The sequence below is a fragment of the Brachycentrus maculatus genome, unplaced genomic scaffold (genome assembly GCF_059751285.1).
Source record: "Brachycentrus maculatus isolate JH-2025_06_01 unplaced genomic scaffold, ASM5975128v1 h1tg000951l, whole genome shotgun sequence".
Classification (NCBI taxonomy): Eukaryota; Metazoa; Arthropoda; class Insecta; order Trichoptera; family Brachycentridae; genus Brachycentrus; species Brachycentrus maculatus.
The window spans coordinates 5,626-25,175 of record NW_028281673.1 but is presented as its reverse complement, the minus strand read 5'-3'; the positions used below and the strand labels follow the sequence as shown (position 1 = coordinate 25,175).

General features: G+C 30.3%; 1 protein-coding gene across 1 annotated transcript in view; it reads right to left on the bottom strand.

The window, feature by feature from the left end:
• LOC148299783 (uncharacterized) overlaps window positions 1-8,014 on the bottom strand; it is a 70,599-nt gene extending 62,585 nt beyond the window's left edge. Inside the window, exons 1-2 of the mRNA XM_088275685.1 lie at window positions 8,007-8,014; window positions 6,904-7,016 (exon numbers count right to left, since the gene is read on the bottom strand). Coding sequence (XP_088131811.1) covers window positions 6,904-7,016; window positions 8,007-8,014 — 121 coding nt within the window. The remainder of the gene's footprint in view (window positions 1-6,903; window positions 7,017-8,006) is intronic.
• Between the last annotated feature and the right edge of the window lie 11,536 nt (window positions 8,015-19,550).

Below are 19,550 nucleotides of genomic sequence, written 5' to 3'. Positions count from 1 at the left end.
CCTAGATTAGTGAACAAGTTTTTTAACACACTCAAAATGTTGTGAATAAAATAACTAGTCAAAGTTTAAACTAGATAAAAATCTAAAATCAGGTTTTCAGGCGTTTCGTAGTATGTAAAACAATCCGGGTTCTTGCATACAAGTAAAAACGTTTCATATTTTTCTTCATCTATGTTGAAAAGATTGCAGGTACCGTGGTGTAGTTGGGTAGGCGCTCGACTGCGAAACTGGCGTCATAAGTGCAAAAAAAATTCAAGATATATTTATTTTTTAATTGTTATGGATGTTTGTTATCTGATTTTTACGTTTACCTTTCCTATCCTACCTGTAGACATGCCTCTAATAGAGGCTTTGCGGGTTATACCTTTAATAAAAACATGGATATTTTTTTGTTATTGATAGCAGGGCAACCCCGTTTTCCAATTTCCCACCGCAAGCTCAGATCTGATACAGAAGCATCTAGGCTTCCTGACAGATCTGCTCTTGCTAAGCAATTTTTTAAAACAAAGTTGCGAAATTTATTGAAAATGTGAAACTTTATAAAATTGTATCCCGATTTTACTGTGAATTTATATTTAAAAGCTTTTATTATGCCTGTCATTGCCAATCTAAATAATACAAGTTTATATTTCCGTCATCAAATTTTCTAGAAGTTCCCCGGCAGGAAAGGGATTAGTATTTAGTTCAATTAGTCAGATAGATCCGAATCCTACCCGACGCTGGCCGGTACACAGACGCCCATAACCCCGACCAGCGCAGCAGACCTGCTGATAGCAGGGATGAAAATAAATAATAAGACACTCTAGAATTCCCTAAAATCCAGAGACTTCCATCACGTTCTCTTTTTTCATTAAAATTTATACCCAGCGTGTCCTGTAAATCATGAATTTTCGATTCAAGTTTTAATGCAGTTGGATCCTTGAAGGGATGTTGCGACCGATACAGGGTTGAATAGAATTTGGGTCACGAAACATGAACATATACAGCAATATGTCGGTCGCTGTTCCGACGAATGGTTTGCTTTGTACCCCCGGGAGTACTAGGGTGGGTCAAAGCAAATATAGGACTGCCTTTAAGGGTGCAGAATTCAGTAAGAAAGGGGTGTTTAATAAGTCCGAATAACATGAGAGGATGAATATGTTTCAAGCTGTGGAAAGGTGTAAGTGGAAAAAATATGTGTACAACATTTTGAGTGTGTCCAAATACTTGTTCACAAAATCTGGATTATCTCCAATTAATTATCTGGTCTAATTATAAGCTTAAATAATAAAAATGAAAATGGTATTTTCTGGCGTTTCTCATGCGTATGATTATAATCCAGGATTTAGACCTCACATACTCATATTATAAGAGTTTCTGCTTAGTAAAAAGCTTCTATACATCTCACCAATAGATGTCTCTAGTGAAGTTGTAGTGATTCAAGAACAAGGTTTCTAAATTGGTTAATATATATAGAACATCCAAGAATTTGAATAGTGTGGTTGACAATAATGGGTAGAATTGGTGAATGTTACACGTATGTAAAGTGATCACTTAAACCAGCCTATAACGGTCGTCAGCCCCGTAAGTGCCCAGACTTCCATATTCTTCTTCATCTTTGATGAGATGTCAAAAAATAATAGGAAAAAATATATTTCATTAATTGATTCGGTGGTCACTGTGGTGATTTTTATACATTTTTAATTTGAATTTCTTCTTCTAACACTTATCCGCACCCAATGGTGCATAGGGCACGGCATATGTTTGGATAAAGCAGAGTGGATAGAAGTTTTACGTTGGAAATACCACAGTTTCTTTAAATCTATAGAGATTATGTTTCGATGAATTCCGCATCATTGTCAAACACTTATTAAAAGACTTATTTAAATCACCTAGTATAAGTAATTTTTAACCTACCGGTTTCGACAAGAACCTTGTCATCATCAGGGTTTATTTAATTCTAAAACATTAAAATTCTCATAATAAATTACATTCCCTTACCAAAAACTTACATACACTCCGTAAAATATCCTAAATTTAATCGTATTTTAGGATTTTTCTATATTCTTCTTCATCTTTGAAAACATGTAACAAATGTTTAATATGGAAACTTGGCACTGAATTTTTTCTGGAGTTTAAAAAAGTTAAATAGTTATTATTACTTTTGAGGAATTAAACGTGTATAAGATAAAAATTTGGAAGTGAAATATTCACAAAAAAATTATGAAAATTTTATGTTTTACAATTTCGTACAAGTATCATTATTCTTTATGATTCATAAACTGGAATAATGCTTTTACGACAAACGTCGTATGCAAAGAAATTTTCTTTTACTGACCAATTAAATATTATGTTGTTTTTGTTATATACTAGTTTTTCATGCTACGTTTCATAATATTACGAATGTGTTCACACACACACACACACACACGTTATATATATATATATATATATATATATATATATATATATATATATATATATATATATATATATATATATATATATATATATATATATATATACATATATAAATTTATTTATATATATATTTATATATATATATATATATATATATATATATATATATATATATATATATATAGATTTATATATTTATATATATATATATATAATATATATATATATATATATATATATATATATATATATATATATATATATATATATATATATATATATATATATATAATTATATATATATATATATATATATACATATATACATATATATTGCTTTGAAATTTTGACACAACGTTGCATTTGAATACACGAATTCAAATGCAACGTGATATATTCACCATATAACAGGTAAGACAGGGTATAAAAATACTACCGTGATGGCAGAGCCAACTATTTAATATTACAGTAACACACGGAATGGGTTGCTCATGGGATATTTAGCATTTTTAAAAGATTTCTTTTTCTTAGATTTATAATATTTTTTGATTTTGAACATGTTAGAAATGTGTGATATCTCTTTTCTTTCTTTTCTATTTGACCGACCGGGTCACAGAAATGTAAAGTTGGATACAACTAGTTGATAAATAATAAGTGATTACATTGTTTAACACAAAAACGTTTTTTTCCAGTAATAAATATATTAAAAATTTTAAACAAATATTTGGATACTCAAAATGTCGTAAACATTAAAAGGTTTTCAGAATTTCCCTGAATTTAACAGCACCCTCCAATGCCTCTATGGGATATAGTATAATCACGCACTAAATCAAAAAAATGTCGTTTAGAAGGCTTCGTTTCTTTAAAAACAACTGGTGAAAATTTCCCGAAACTTGGGATAAACACTGTCATTGTGGAAAAATATCGTAAATCATCAGAAACAACATTATTACTTGCGTCCTAGGGTAGTTTACACCCTAAACTTCATTAGGGGATGGATTTTGGTTTGAGTTTTAGCATAAATTTACACGAATATTAACTTCATTCATTCAAAGATTTATGACACGGAAGGGTTGAAAATATAAAACGAAATTCTAAATTTATTTTAATATCAAGTATTCATCATTTTGTCAAGATTTTAATTTGAGCTTTCCCTTGGTATATACGACTTTTTAAAACAATTTTTGCAAACTTTATATTAAAAAAATATATATATTTATGTTTGTACATACATACATACATATAAATACATATACTATATACATTCATTTAAAAATTATAAACATAATTAATATATTTTGAGTGTGTCCTAATAATTGTTCACAAAATCTAGATTATCTTCAATTACAGGACTCCTGTAATTGGAGATAATCCAGATTTTGTGAACAAGTATTAAGACACACTCAAAATGTTGTAAATAAATTATGTGGTCAAATTATAAGCTTAAATAAAAAAAAATGAAAATGGTATTTTCTGGCGTTTCTCATGTGTGTGATTATAATCCAGGATTCGGACCTCACATACTAATATTAGAGTTTCTGCTTAGTAAAAAGCTTCTTTACATCTCACCAATAGATGTCTCTTGTGAAGTTCTAGTGATTCAAGAACAAGGTTTCTAAATTGGTTCATATATATATATCGAACGTACAAGAATTTGAGTAGTGTGGTTGCCGATAATGGGTAGAATTGGTGAATGTTACACGTGTGTAAAGTGATCACTTAAACCAGCCTATTACGGTCGTCAGCCCCGTAAATGCGCAGACTTCCATATTCTTCTTCATCTTTGATGAGATGTCTATAAATTATAATTAATATATTTGTTAACATAATAAATATATACCAAGCGAAAGAACTATATACTAATATGTACAAGGAACTCCACCGACAAGACACACAAGGTGTGTGTGTTGTCGGTGGAGTTCTTTATATTGTATGTATGTACATACGTTTTTTTGTTTTTATTTTTATCTTTTTTAACCTAACATACAAAATAATTATTATTTTATAATTTTCATAGCATTAACTCTTGCTTATATTCCCGTTCCTTTCTTTTGCCTTTGTTCCATATTTTATTTTGACCTCTTACCTCCGTTGAGATATCTAGAATTACGCTAAAGATATCTATAGTGAGATAAAAGCGTCAAAACTCTTTCATTTTTATCTTTATAATATTAATTAATAATTAAAATTCTAAATGTATTTTATATGTATGTAAATTTATAGAGTGTGTGAAATTTTAATTAAATTAAACATTTGAATAATCCACTGAATGGAGTTTTATTTTTATTAGCGACTAATTTCGAAAACGACAATTGTTTTCATCTTCTGGTACAAATTAAATTTGTACCAGAAGATGAAAACAATTGTCGTTTTCGAAACTAGTCGTAAATAAAAATAAAACTCAATTCAGTGAATTATTCAAGTGTTTAATTTAATTAAAATAATCATGTCATTCCACAAAGTTAATGCCGAATAAATAAATAATATGAGTGTGTGAAAGTTTTCGGTGAGAGTATTTTAATGTTTTTAATGTTTTTTTTAATTTAAAATAAACCCTGATGATGACAAGGTATTATCGAAACCGGTAGGTTGAATTGTATTATTTTTAAAAAAGTGGTGAAAACAAAGTTAATTAATTTTATAAAGATATTATAAAATGTGCCACAAAGTATCTGCGGAAAAAAGTTAAGAAATCTTTCATTTTTATTTGTATAATCGTAAGCCCCGTAAATGCCCAGACCTCCATATACTTCTTCATCTTTATTGAGATGTAAAAAAATAATATGATATACACAAATGTATATATTTAGTCCTCTGAGGAATATTAATGATACAAACTTCATCTTCTCTTGAGAAATCCACAGTTAAAACTACAAAGCGACTTGGTGTAGGGTGGGTCTCTTTGTGAGGGTGAGTTAAAGAGGCTGTAGTTAGTTGGTCCTAAAGCGAAGCTCAATTGCAAAGAGCTTTAGGAGAAACAAAGCTTTCAAAGCTCCATCTACAATATATTGAGTGAGTACAAATATATTATGTTCACAAACCCTTGGTTTGTGAACATAATATACTCTACTTGGATATCATTTTTTAATTATTTTTTTGGAAAACTAACAGAATATAACAAAAATATTATAATTATATCTGTACCCGACGGATTCTCCAGTTCTTAGGACACGTTGCGCGTGGCAACGAGGATAGCCTGGAATGACTAGTTGTGATCGGTAGCCTGGAGGGAAAGAGAGGGAGAGGAAGATCCCCCACACGATGGACCGATCAAATTAAGGCAGCAGCAAGCACCTCAGTGGTTGGAGCGCTACGTGCAGCGCAGTCAAGGGATAACTGGAGAAGAGTCATTGCTTCTGCAAGGGTCACAACCCTCAGCAATGAGGATTAAGACGGAGAAGAATTAAAAGTAATATAATTAAAAAAAAACATTGGGTAGAATTGGTGAATGTTACACGTGTGTAAAGTGATCACTTAAACCAGCCTATGACGGTCGTCAGCCCCGTAAATGCCCAGACTTCCATATTCTTCTTCATCTTTGATGAGATGTCAAAAAAAAAAAAGTTTTTTTTATATATAACGCTGTTGAAAGGAGTGAGCGATATAGTTATATCGTAAAATTTCAAGGTCCACGCAAATTCGCGAAAACGCCATTTCTCTCCGTCTATGAATTTGATAGAATTTAAATAAGTCATTTGTCACGGGTTGAATTTATGGCGCCAATCCATTACGACAATTCGTCCTACTAACAATGTAATATTTAAACGACAACATTTGAGAAGGATTACACTTGTAAAAACCTATCCATTTGGGAGCTGTGAAATATTCACTCTCAAATTTGGTCAAGCTTCACATATCGCTCACTCCTTTCAACAACGTCAAATATCAAAAAAAAATATTTTTCAGGAGATCGTTTTAATAGATAAAAAATATAATAGAATGGATTAAAAATTAACATCAAGCCACAAATTGAAAAACTGTTTTTTTTGTTATTATTTTTTATTTAATATATTGCCCTTATATTTTTTAATACAATTTGATACAATTTCTATACATTTATAAATATCGATTTTTCAGATTCGTTTTAAAAGTTTAAAAATATATTAAAAATAAATATCAAGCCACTTATTGAACTTGTTACTGTGCAACAGATCTTTTTAGGTAAAACCTGAATGTTTTTTTCTCCGTTTGCAAAATATTTAGTATATTTAATAAAATAATTAAACAATACCTTTTCTTCAAAATGTAAAAACAGCACTGTAGCGGGTAAATATTAAGTTAAAAATATGCCTCTTTTGCTGGGATATAATACATTTTCTGGGCATTCCGAAAACATGCACGACGTTCTTGAAAGGAGTGAGTGATATGACAGTCAAACTAGTATATGCTTAAACTATCTGCAACGACTTATGGTACTGGAACACTGGTGATGAGGAAGACGGAAACGCGCAATGGAGATCAAATGTTAAAGGGGAAAACCTTGTACCTTATAGGAGGGTTTACTGTCGCGTTGATCCACGCTGAAGGTTGGCAATAATCGTGGTAATTCTTGCTTTGAATAGGAACTCAGCAAGCCCGAGACTCCAGCATGGTAGCCTAGTGCTGTAGCCACTACACTAAAGAGATGGACAAAAGTGTTTTTAGTGCTATTTTTAGTATATTTCAGACTATGGAATGAATTACCTCTCCTTCTCTAAAAACTTTGCACCTTCTCTGTAAAAACGTCTGAGACATCACTTTCTATCATTAAAATCCTAACTGTCCATCAAATCTCATCCCTTAGTTTTTCCCTCAACCTCCTTCCCTAAACTCCGTTTTTTCTTTGCCTTCCTTATCCCTATCTACCCTCCGATTGCAAACCGCTATATGTGGTTTCAAGCATTTTGACCAATATCACTAGTCTGTTTTTGGTTTGGAAGAAGATATTGCTTTTTAGCAATAAGCCTGTCAATGTACTTATTTCTTTTCTGTACATGAAGTTTAAATAAATAAATAGTTAATCTAAAATGATATTACCTTATTCAAAATTTAATGACGTTATAACCCTCAATGAACACCACTTTCACACATTTTTAGAGTCGATAACCTTTTTTTAAAAAATCCATAAATGGCTGATTCACCTTCCAAGCATCGCATGTCGCATTTTGAGACACGCACAGACATTTTTTGTGATTTATCGCGAGTTTCAAAAGTAGGACAGTCTTTTTTTTCAGAAAATAAGTAGAAATTTATTCGTTTTCAAGTGACGGATAGCCAAAACTTATCGCGTAGAGGTATCTAGGATGGGTTAGGTTAGGTTAAAAATAAATCTTGTTAAAAAAATATGTTACTCGATGTTTTAACACTCTCATTTGACATGAGATCCCAGCTAGTTACATACATGATAAAACTAGTACAGGATATTGGTACCATATACCAAGCTAGGATACACCGCAGAGCCCTCTTCTAGTGGAGTGGAAGGCCTTTGTTTCAGGAGATTGCAGAAACATGGCTTTGAGCTTACACAAATCCTTACAGGTGGGTTCATGACCTACCTGCATCTTTTAAAGCTCTCCAAGATCGACAGCTGTACATGTGATGATGAGACACCTCAAGATGTCTCTCACCTGTTCATGCTTTGCCCCCTTTTCAGTATTCAAAGACAACAGCTAGAGGCGCGTTGCAGGAGCCTGGGTGAGGACCTATCCGACATCGGATCCGTGATAGTTCATAAGGTAATCTCACGAGAGGTGGCATCATGCATGATAAAAATATTAAAAGGACATTGCTACCATAAACCAAGCTAGGACACAAAATGCCGCACCTTCTTCTAGTGGAACGGAAGGCCTGTTGACGACAGTCAGCAGTCCGGCTTCTCCTGAGGAGTGCAACGTGGTTTCCTCCCAGCAATGAGCTAATACTGACAAGTTTCTGATTAGCTCACACTAGATTATCCTTCCTGTTTCCAACATAGATTGAATTTAAACATGCTCCTAGCTAGAAGAAACAAAAATCCACGTAATGATCAATAAACCTTGTATAAAATAAGCAAGGTAAATAAAAAATTATTTTTTTTGAAAAACATTTTTTTGCATTTTTGGACGAGGTAGAATCTATTATTTATTGATTTGGCGTTTAATTTCTAAAACTCCATTTTAATTTATGTTTTAATTCCCAGAAAATAAATATAAGGGTACATACCTACCAGTGGCGTGCCTAGGGTTTACCAGTAAGGCAAACCTACTATTTTTCACATTCGTGAATACACTATGTACCTATAATTTCTTCGCCTCATATCATTCCCAGTATATAGTAAGCACCCAGAAAGTATTATAAATATAAACAATGTATTGTAATCATTGTAAAAATATGCATACATGTAACTTTTGTAAGGTATAGCCATCACCTTTAAACAAAGAAAATGTTCACTATAATAAAATATCTTCCTCAGATATCAACCACTATCAATAAGTACCATCACCATATAATGGCATGCGTAGTGTTTAATAAACATATAAGCGCACGATAATTTAAAAACAGTCACACATTAATTATGTATTTTTAATCATTTGGTCTAGATTTAGTCATTTTTATTTGGAGTTTTCGGGATTTTGGGCTTCTAGGGAAGTACCGCCACTGATACCTACACCCCCCATTAGCTACTGTTGTCTCCCATAAATTATTGCTGCACGTTTTAAAACTGTCACTTAGAATTGCATAGCTACATAAGGACCGTAGTCTATTTGATCTTCACATTCGTTTGATAATGCCCTAACAAGGCGAAACAATTGTCACAATATAATTTTTAATGTGTTTTTGTTAATAAAATACAACTTAGTGGACTCAAAAAATCTGTGTTTGATTTAAAATTATTGCATAAATGAAGTAGAATCTACTTACTTCTAATGACTACGTACTTCAAAAATGTCCCTTACTGTGTTTTGAGTTTGGACAGCCGATCTATTGATGAAATGAAAGATGATTGTCAAAAATAATCTGAAAAAAACTCCTTTAATTAGAGTTAATATAGATTTTTGAACAAGTATTTGTACACACTCAAAACGTTGTTATTAAAATTAATCAATTTTTAAAGTACAAGGCGACTGGCCTCTAACGTTTTACGTGTGCGAACGTCTACAGCCGCCCCAGGCGCAGAGAAGAGGATAAATAAATAAGCGAACATACGCACGTATCCCATTCTAAGATATATTTACAGCCTATATTATCCGATATTATTATTTTCTCTCACGGACAGAGTCGTAAATCACGAATATAAGAATATCTCACCTCAGGCGCTCCGCAGGGACCATAAATTTGTCCTTTAGGCCCCGAAACGGGAGCGCAACCTTATTTAAGGGTTGATTGATTAGTATTTGTTGAGGGGATGAATATCCAGAAAGGGTGGCTAATGAATTTAATCAATATACAGTAGATCCTAAATATAAAGGACTAACGAATTTCTGATATAAAAAAAAGTAACTTACTTATTATTGTAATTGCAGACAGTTGGTAAAATTACATTTTATGTTTTTGGATATATATTCAAAATTAAACAATGTTATTGGATTGAATTTCACTTTTATTTACATTCATACGATCTTATGTGATATTATTTATATAAAATATGATCATAAATATTTTATTTATTGTTTCGGCATTAACTTTGTGGTAAGACATGTTACAATAATTAAAGAAAACATTTGTTTTTTACCACTTGAGTTTTATTAAAGACTACATGTTTCAGAAGTTGAACTTCCATCATTCAGGTCTGTATAATAACTGATAACTAATACGTTATTATACAGACCTGAATGATGGAAGTTTAACTTCTGAAACATGTAGTCTTTAATAAAACTCAAGTGGTAAAAAACAAGTGTTTTCTTTAATCATTGATCATAAATATGTCAATAACAGTAGAATTCAATCCAATAAGTTTAATTTTGTATATATTACCCAAACATTTAAAAACTTACTGTTAATACAAACACAAACACTGATTTTTTGAAATCTACTTATTGCTTAATTATTTTTTGACATCTCATCAAAGATGAAGACGAATATAGAAGTCTGGGCATTTAAGGGGCTGACGACTGTCATAGGCTGGTTTTATTGGAGACAATACAGATTTGTGTAGTTAGACACACTCAAAATGTTTTAATTGCTTAATTGTTAAATATCACATAAAAAAAATATTTTGTGACAATTGTTTCGCCTAGTTATGGCATTTTCAAACGAATTTCTACGTACTGTTAATATTATACATGCTTAAATTCAAGACGCATGTTAACATTTTTTAGTGGCCCATGATAATCACAAATTATATTTCAAAATTTCAAAAGTGCGAACAAAATTTGATTCCCTATTCAAAGCAGAATTACCGAAAGCAAGTGCGTCGATATCAAACAGCAACGTCACTAAACAACGAGTCTTTGAAGGCAATAAATAGAATTTTGTTTGAGTTTTTTATTGCATATATACATCTAAATACAGTATTCATATTTTCAAAAAGAATATAAAATAATATAAAACCCTTTATCCGCATCTCAATGGTGCATAGGGCACTGCGTCACATAAACGCAGTGTTATTTTGATCGTTTACACATGAAGGAAAGGTGATCAGCCCTCCGCTTTAGGTACCAGTCCAGGGTAATATTAAATAAATATTACAGTGAAAAATCATTCATGTTTATTTTACCCCCCCTGGGAATCGAACCCGGATCCTCCAGAACGGTAGCCGAGCGTGCTGACCATTACACTACGGAGGCGGACAAGACTTCAAAAAGAAATTTTTTCTTATTTATTTTAAACCTATTTTAATATAACGTACTTTCAGCTTTAACGGACACCCCCTCCTGCCAATTAGTCCGTTATATCCAGGTTTTACTGTATTTCATTCGCCCTCGCTATTATTAAGAACGTATATTCAATCTAGATGACGATTTATGATACCTTGGGGAAAACGGAATAAAAGAAGTAATTATTGATGTAAAAATCAATCAAATTAATGTTTGATCTTTTGTTATGTATTGATTTGGCATTAATTTTGTGGAAAAATATAAAGATTTTAATATAAGAATCCAATGTCATGGTTTTCAAAAGATGAATGTGGTTCTGGGTGTAAAATCGTTGTATGTAAATATGATATTTTGGAACAGGTAAATTGTTTCGTTTACCTGTTTGAATAAAAATAAAAATATATCCCTTACCGCACCCCAATGGTGCATAGGGCACTGCTTCATATAAACGCAGTGTTATCTCGATAGATTACACCCCCTCCTGCCAATTCGTCCATTATATCGAGGTAGTTCTAGGTGTAAAATCGTTGTATGTAAATATGATATTTTGGAACAGGTAAATTGTTTCGTTTACCTGTTTAAATAAAAATAAAAATAAATCCCTTACCGCACCCCAATGGTACATAGGGGACTGTGTCATATAAACGCAGTGTTATCTTGATCGTTTACACATGAAGGAAAGGTGATCAGCCCTCCACTTCAGGTACCAGTCCATGGTAATATTGAATAAATATTACAGTGAAAAAATTACTTATATTTATTTTACCCCCCTTGGGAATCGAACCCGGGACCTCCAGAACGGTAGCCGAGCGTGCTGACCATTACACTACGGAGGCGGACAATATAGGCTTTACAATATAGTTATTACAATTAAGGTTTTTTTATTGCACCCTTTCCTTATATCGCCATCTGAAAATCTCCCATACATCATTTTGCTGCACTGAGAGATCACATTTTGACTGCATTCAGTCTACTTTCATCCTTCTTTTGCCAACTCTATGCTTCACTTTCGCCCATTAGGCTTTATACACTGCCAGTTCATATTATATTTTTGTTTTGCGTGTATAAGTGTATATATGACGTACATTGAATTGAAACGTAAATATATTTTAACGTCTTTCAATTAATGCTTTTGACAGTCTGTAAATAATATGAATAAAAAAAAACAATTAAAAAATCAATTCTACTCAATTATTCCAATCCATTTAAGCAGTGGATTGAATTTGGAGACGTTGCCACTTGAATTTCGTATCACCAAAAAAAGTTAAATAAATTATATCAACAAAGATTTGTTATGTTTATAGATTCGGCATTAACTTTGTGGAATGAAATGTTGAATATTAAAAAAAAAAAACACTTGTATATTACCATTGATTAAATAAAACACTTGTTTTATACTACTTGAGTTTTATTAAAGACTACCAGTTTCAGAAGTTAAACTTCCATCATTCTGGTCTGTATAATAACTTTATTTCAACTGTATTTTAACTTCCGAAACAAGTAGTCTTTAATAAAACTCAAGTGGTATAAAACAAGTGTTTTCTTTAATCATTGTGACATGTCTTACCACAAAGTTAATGCCGAAACAATAAATAAAATGTATAATACCACTTAATAAGTTTTGATTCATTATACACGACTAGTTTCGAAAACTAACAGATGTTTTCATCTAGAGGTAAAAAGTAAAACAAAAAGAAAAAGATGTAAAACAGATGTTTTCATATACAGGTAAAAATTTTTACATCTTTTTCTTATTGTTTTACTTTTCACCTGTAGATGAAAACATATGTTTGTTTTCTAAACTAGTCGAGTATAATGAGATTTTATAACTCATTATACTCGACTAGTTTATTTCTAAACTAGTCGAGTATAATGAGTATAATGGCATTTTACAAGTGTCGATTTTTTTAAATTATCAAAAAATTGATAAGTGTAGTTGTCCGCCTCCATAGTGTAATGGTCAGCACGCTCGACTATCATTCTGGAGGTCCCGGGTTTGATTCCCAGGGGGGGGTCAAATAAATAAAATTGATTTTTTCACTCTAATATTTATTCAATATCATACTGGTATCTGAAGCGGAGGGCTGATCACCTTTCCTTCACGTGTTAACGATCAAGATAAAACTGCGTTTATATGCAGTGCCCTATGCACCATTGGGGTGCAGATAAGGGTTTAAAGAAGTGTTCAATGATAGGTGTATTAAAAGAAAAAAAATATAATTTTTTTATATTAATTTGATAAATAAACTCAGCATTTACTTTGTAGATGTTTGTAATATTTGTAACTTCAAAACGGAGTTTGATAACGTTGTACAATGCATCGAAACACTTGTCATAATATATTTCATGAAGCAGTGATATTTAAGAATAAAAATAAAAATTTAATATGAAAATTTTGTAATACTTTCTCCACAATGCAGGGTAGAAAAAAGCTCTTGTGGCATTCGTTTTTACAACTTCACAAATTTTTAATTAAAACGCTCGGCTTGTATCTATTTTTGGATCACTTACATTTCCTACTCTGTACCTACGAGTATCTTCCATTCGTAATTACTATTTCTAGTTTTCTGTACTTAATTGCATATTTGTAGGTTACTATATACAGTGAAACCTCGATTTTTTCATTCTAATATTTATTCAATATTACCCTGGACTGGTACCTGAAGCAGAGGGCTGATCGCCTTTCTTTCATGTGTGAAGTATCAAGATAACACTGCGTTTATATGATGCAGTACCCTATGCACCGTCGGGGTGCGGATAAGGGTTTGAAGAAGAAGATAATTGTTCAATCTGACTGCTGAATCTAACAAACCTGACTGTTGATTATATATATATATATATATATATATATATATATATATATATATATATATATATATATATATATATATATATATATATATATATATATATATATATATATATATATATATATATATATATATATATATATATATATATACATATATATATATATATATATATATATATATATATATATATATATATATATATATATATATATATATATATATATATATATATATATATATATATATATATATATATATATATATATATATATATATATATATATATATATATATATATATATATATATATATATATATATATATATATATATATATATATATATATATATATATATATATATATATATATATATATATATATATATATATATATATATATATATATATATATATATATATATATATATATATATATATATATATATATATATATATATATATATATATATATATATATACAGTGAAACCTCTATCTATGAATAACTATGAATATATATAAACTATGAATGCGGGATAAAGAAGTCAATACACAAGGACATACAATCGAATAAAAATACCGTCCTCCCAATCTGCATAACCATTGGTAGGTTGAAATTTTAAGAATACATGTTTTAGATGTAAATAAATGTATTTATTAAAAAAAAATACACAGTTAAAAAGAACCCAAAGATCTTCTGACTTCGTCTGCTGTATCCATCTCACAAGCTAGTCTTTTCGTTAGTCTGTTCCACACGTTGAAATATTATCGTCGAATGTTACAATTTGAAAAAATTAAAAAGAATGTAAAAAAAAACAACAAATTATATAAAATATGTAGCATAATTTAAACGATGAATGCGGTAAAACGGTGGATAGAAACGATCGATGCGATCTATTTTAGTATGAAATTAATTTGGGGTAGAAGAAATAAACGACACATCCGGGAAAACGATTTTTCAAGGAACGATATATAGAGGTTTCACTGTATTTATAACCTATTATTGGTTTGGGTTGAACGAGAAATGCATTATTTAATAATGATTTTGTTACAATGATTAAAGAAAACACTTCGTTTTTTACCACTTGAGTTTTATTATAGACTACATGTTTCAGAAGTTAAACTTCCATCATTCAGGTCTGTATAACATGATGTAATTTTGTTGCCCGATAATCAATAATTAAAATAATAATTCGTTATAGTTTTGATAGACTCAAACAGAGGAAATTTTCAACCAATCACAACTCAGAACAGCTAAACAACTATACGCTAAAACAATTCTTAAGTATGCATTTGAGAATTATTCTCACATACCACAAGAAAGCACCTCCCAGCAAAGCACACAAAACACAATTAACACATTTTATGGTATCGTGCAAAGAGGCACAAGATTCGAAACGTAAACACATTTTAAAAAAACTTGACAAATCCTCTTTTGGCCAAAAGAATTTTTATTATTGATACTAAGTGTAAATCAGCCATTCATAAATGCATAATGGAATTAAATTAAACAAAAAAACATAAATTATTTATTGATTTGGCATTAACTTTGTGGAATGATATGATTATTTAATTTAATTAAAAACATTAATAATCCACTAAATCTTCTGGTACAAATTAAAACTAATTAATTTCATTAATTAGTTTTAATTTAATTAAATAATTAATTAATTTAATTACTAATTAAATTAAGTTTTAATTTGTACCAGAAGATGAAAACAATTGTAGTTTTCGAAACTAGTCGTAAATAAAAATAAAACTCAATTTAGTGGATTATTCAAGTGTTTCATTTAATTTTTAAAAAAATATTACATTAATCAAACAAATCTTTCATATAGTTTTATAAAAAAAAGTATTTTAAAATGTGCTTTTGGCACGGGAAAACTCGGAGAATTATTTATCGATTGATTTTAAATTTTTAAAAATGTGACAGATATAGCTATTCTTATACCGTAACAGCAAAACACACAACACTTGAGATTACTTATGTATTTCCACATAAATATTGTAATTAAACTTGCTAGAAATATGTAATATCTTATTATTTTTTTATTTTTGACTTCTCATCAAAGATGAAGAACATGGAAGTATGGGCATTTACGGGGATGACGACCGTTATAGGCTGGTTTAAGTGATCATTTTACACACGTGTAACATTCACCAATTCTACCCATTAATTCTATATATGTTTATATATATGAACCAATTTTGAAACATTGTTCTTGAATCACTAGAACTTCACTAGAGACATCTATTGGTGAGATTAAAAGAAGCTTTTCATTGAGCGGAAACTCTTTTATTAGTATGTGAGGTCCGAATCCTGGATTATACTCACACACATCGCTCACTCCTTTCAAGAACGTCATAAATAAAAAAACATATATCAAGCCACTTATTGAACTTGCAACAGATCTTTTTAGGTAAAACCTGAAGGTTTTTTCTCCATTTGAAAAATATTTAGTATATTTAAAAAAAATAATAAACTTGTCTTCAAAATACAAAAAGAACATTTTCTGCCCTGTAGCGGGTAAATATTAAATTAAAAATATGCCTCTTTTGCTGGGATATAGTACATTTTCTGGACATTCCGAAAACATGCACAGCTGAAAATTTCCGATTTTATGATTTATGACGTTCTTGAAAGGAGTAAGCGACATGAGAAACTCAAGAAAATATCATTTTCATTTTTATTATCAAAGTTTATAATTTGACCATATAATTTATTTACAACATTTTGAGTGTTTCCAAATACTTAAAAATAAGTATTTGGACACACTCAAAATGATGTATCTTATTTTTTGTTTCCATTTGACCAGACTAAGGAACAGCAACGCGTGTTAAAATATGAAGTAGTAAAAAAACATGTAAATATATATATATTTTCGTATTTTTTGTTTGTTTGTTCGTATCTCGCACTTCATAAATAATACACTTGGCACTTAAGGGGGCAGTCCAATATTCAAAGGACCCAATAAATCCACAATTTCCGTTCGCGTTCCTCTCTCCCTCGCCCATAAACCATTTTACGTTCTGAATTATGGCCCGTACGAGAAATGAGAAAGGAATTCTCACAATTAAACGGGAAGGCATTTCTTTTGATTTTTGCTAGTAGAGCGAACTGAGGTGTGGCATGGAGAATGAGATTTTCCAACCCGGAAATGAACGATTTTTTTTTATAATTTAGATGTCATTTTCATTTGGGAATAAAATAGCTTATAAATAATGTTATTTTTTGACATCTCATCAAAGATGAAGAAGAATATGGAAGTCTGGGCATTTACGGGGCTGAAATGCCCAGACTTTGATGAGATGTCAAAAAACAAAATGAAAATAACTCCTGTAATTGGAGATAATCCAGAAGTATTTTGACAAACTCAAAATGTTGTAAAAAATAATGTCATTTGGGAATAAAATAACTAATAAATAATGTCATAACACTCTCCTTGTCATTCATCGTTCACGGGAAACACTACTTTGATAACCACTTATTTATGACTACCGGTTTTGGAATAATCAGTCCATCATCAGGTCATTAAAATGAAATTATGACGGTCAGACATTTATACATAAATAAAGTTTTGAAAGAGAGAAAGAAATCAAATGAATCACATTGGGAAAGTTTTCAAAAGTGGACTTTAAGTTAAATTTAGTTGGTTATTTATTATTGGTAGTTGGTTATTTATTATCTACAAAAAAACACATAATATAATAAAATATCTTAAATAAAAAAGAAATAAATAATCGTTTACATAAGTATAACTATATAATATTATAACGTTTCTTAATCAAATAATCCATTTTAATTTCAATAAGTAATTTTGTACTCACAATACAATAATAACAATTATGGAGTATTGTAAAATGTGCCCTCGGCACGGGAAAATCCGTTATTGTAAGTTAAATGAAAAATAAATTAATTTAAAACGGAAAAATGAAATCGTGCTATAAAAATGGTTCCATTAGACCCCATCAGGCGTAAAACGGGTTTGCCTTGGCTGAAAACACCCCCTGAAGTACTTTGATTAGAAATACGTCAAGAATATTGGAATTTTTCATGCGTTTTTTTTACGGACGTGTTTTTTAGAGAGAACGAGAGCTTTGAGATATTATATAGAATAGAATAACAACGCCGTTTCGAGGTTACATAAGCTTTTTATAAAATACATATGATACGGAAATATACGGCTACATATGTATTTATAACATCGCCAGATCAATAAAATGTCCATAAAAATATTTATTTATTTTTCAAAACATATTACATACATAATAATAATAAAAAACCCTTACCGCACCCCAATGGTGCATAGGGCACTGCTTCATATGAACACAGTGTTATCTTGATCGTTTACACACGAAGGAAAGGTGATCAGCCCTCCGCTTCAGGTACCAGTCCAGGGTAATATTGAATAAATATTACAGTGAAAAAATCACTAATATTTATTTGACCCCCCTGGGAATCGAACCCGGGACCTCCAGAACGGTAGCCCAGCGTGCTGACCATTACACTACAGAGGCGGACATCAGAGGAGGATATTACATACATAATTCATATATATAATATTCCCGATGAGTAATTTATATTTCTCATTTTGGGACATGGGATTAAGGTTAACAAGACTAGAACACAAATAATAAAGTTACAAAAAAGATTTTTTTAAATAACCAAAACTAATAAGTACATGGCAAAATATGAAAACAATAAACAGGTATAATAAATATGCATTAGAAGCTAATTAAAAAAAATTAAATAAATAAATAAACTCTCAATATTATAACTATTTAAACCATTTATTTCGCGGTTAGTAATTTTTACTTTTATATTTGTTCTTGCATACCAGTGCATGTTGGTCCTCGGGTCGACCAAAATCACATGTGATCATTTTGAGTAGTTGTAAGTGTGTGAATAGTCCTATGGTGGTGACGGGTAGTATTATTCACAATTTTTTTTAGTAATTGTCCTGACGAAGAGTGGTTAAATACAAAATAACTTACATTTTTGTAAAAAAATAAAAATAAAAATAAATATTATCATCAAAATTAAGAGAGGTGTGTTGAGGTAGTTTGGACACGTGGAACGAATAAATTTTATAAATACAGTCAAAATACGATCTTTCACACTAATGTAGGACAAAACGATGTATGATAGATGTTCGAGTGATGATATAAGATAAGAATGCAAGGCTGAGAAAAGAATTATCGATAAATTTAAAAAAGTTGCATTGAGATGGTTTGGACATGTGGAACGAATGAGAGAAGAAAGAACATGAAAATTAATTTATGAGGCGAATGTTGTTAAAAAAAAAGGAGCAGAAAAAAACCTGGCATAATTTAATAGGTTAAATAAAATATGGAAAAAAGGCAAAATAGAGGAATGGGTAAATGGTCAAGAGTTAATTTTATGAAAATTTAAAAAATTTTATATTCTTAATTTTTTCTGTTTTTTTGTGTGTATACTTATTACGTTAAAATCATTAAAAACAATAAATATATTAAAAAAGAATTTCGGTCTTCCTCTGCTTCTGTTGACAACAAGAGTCCCTTCATGTGGAACCAGGACTCAAT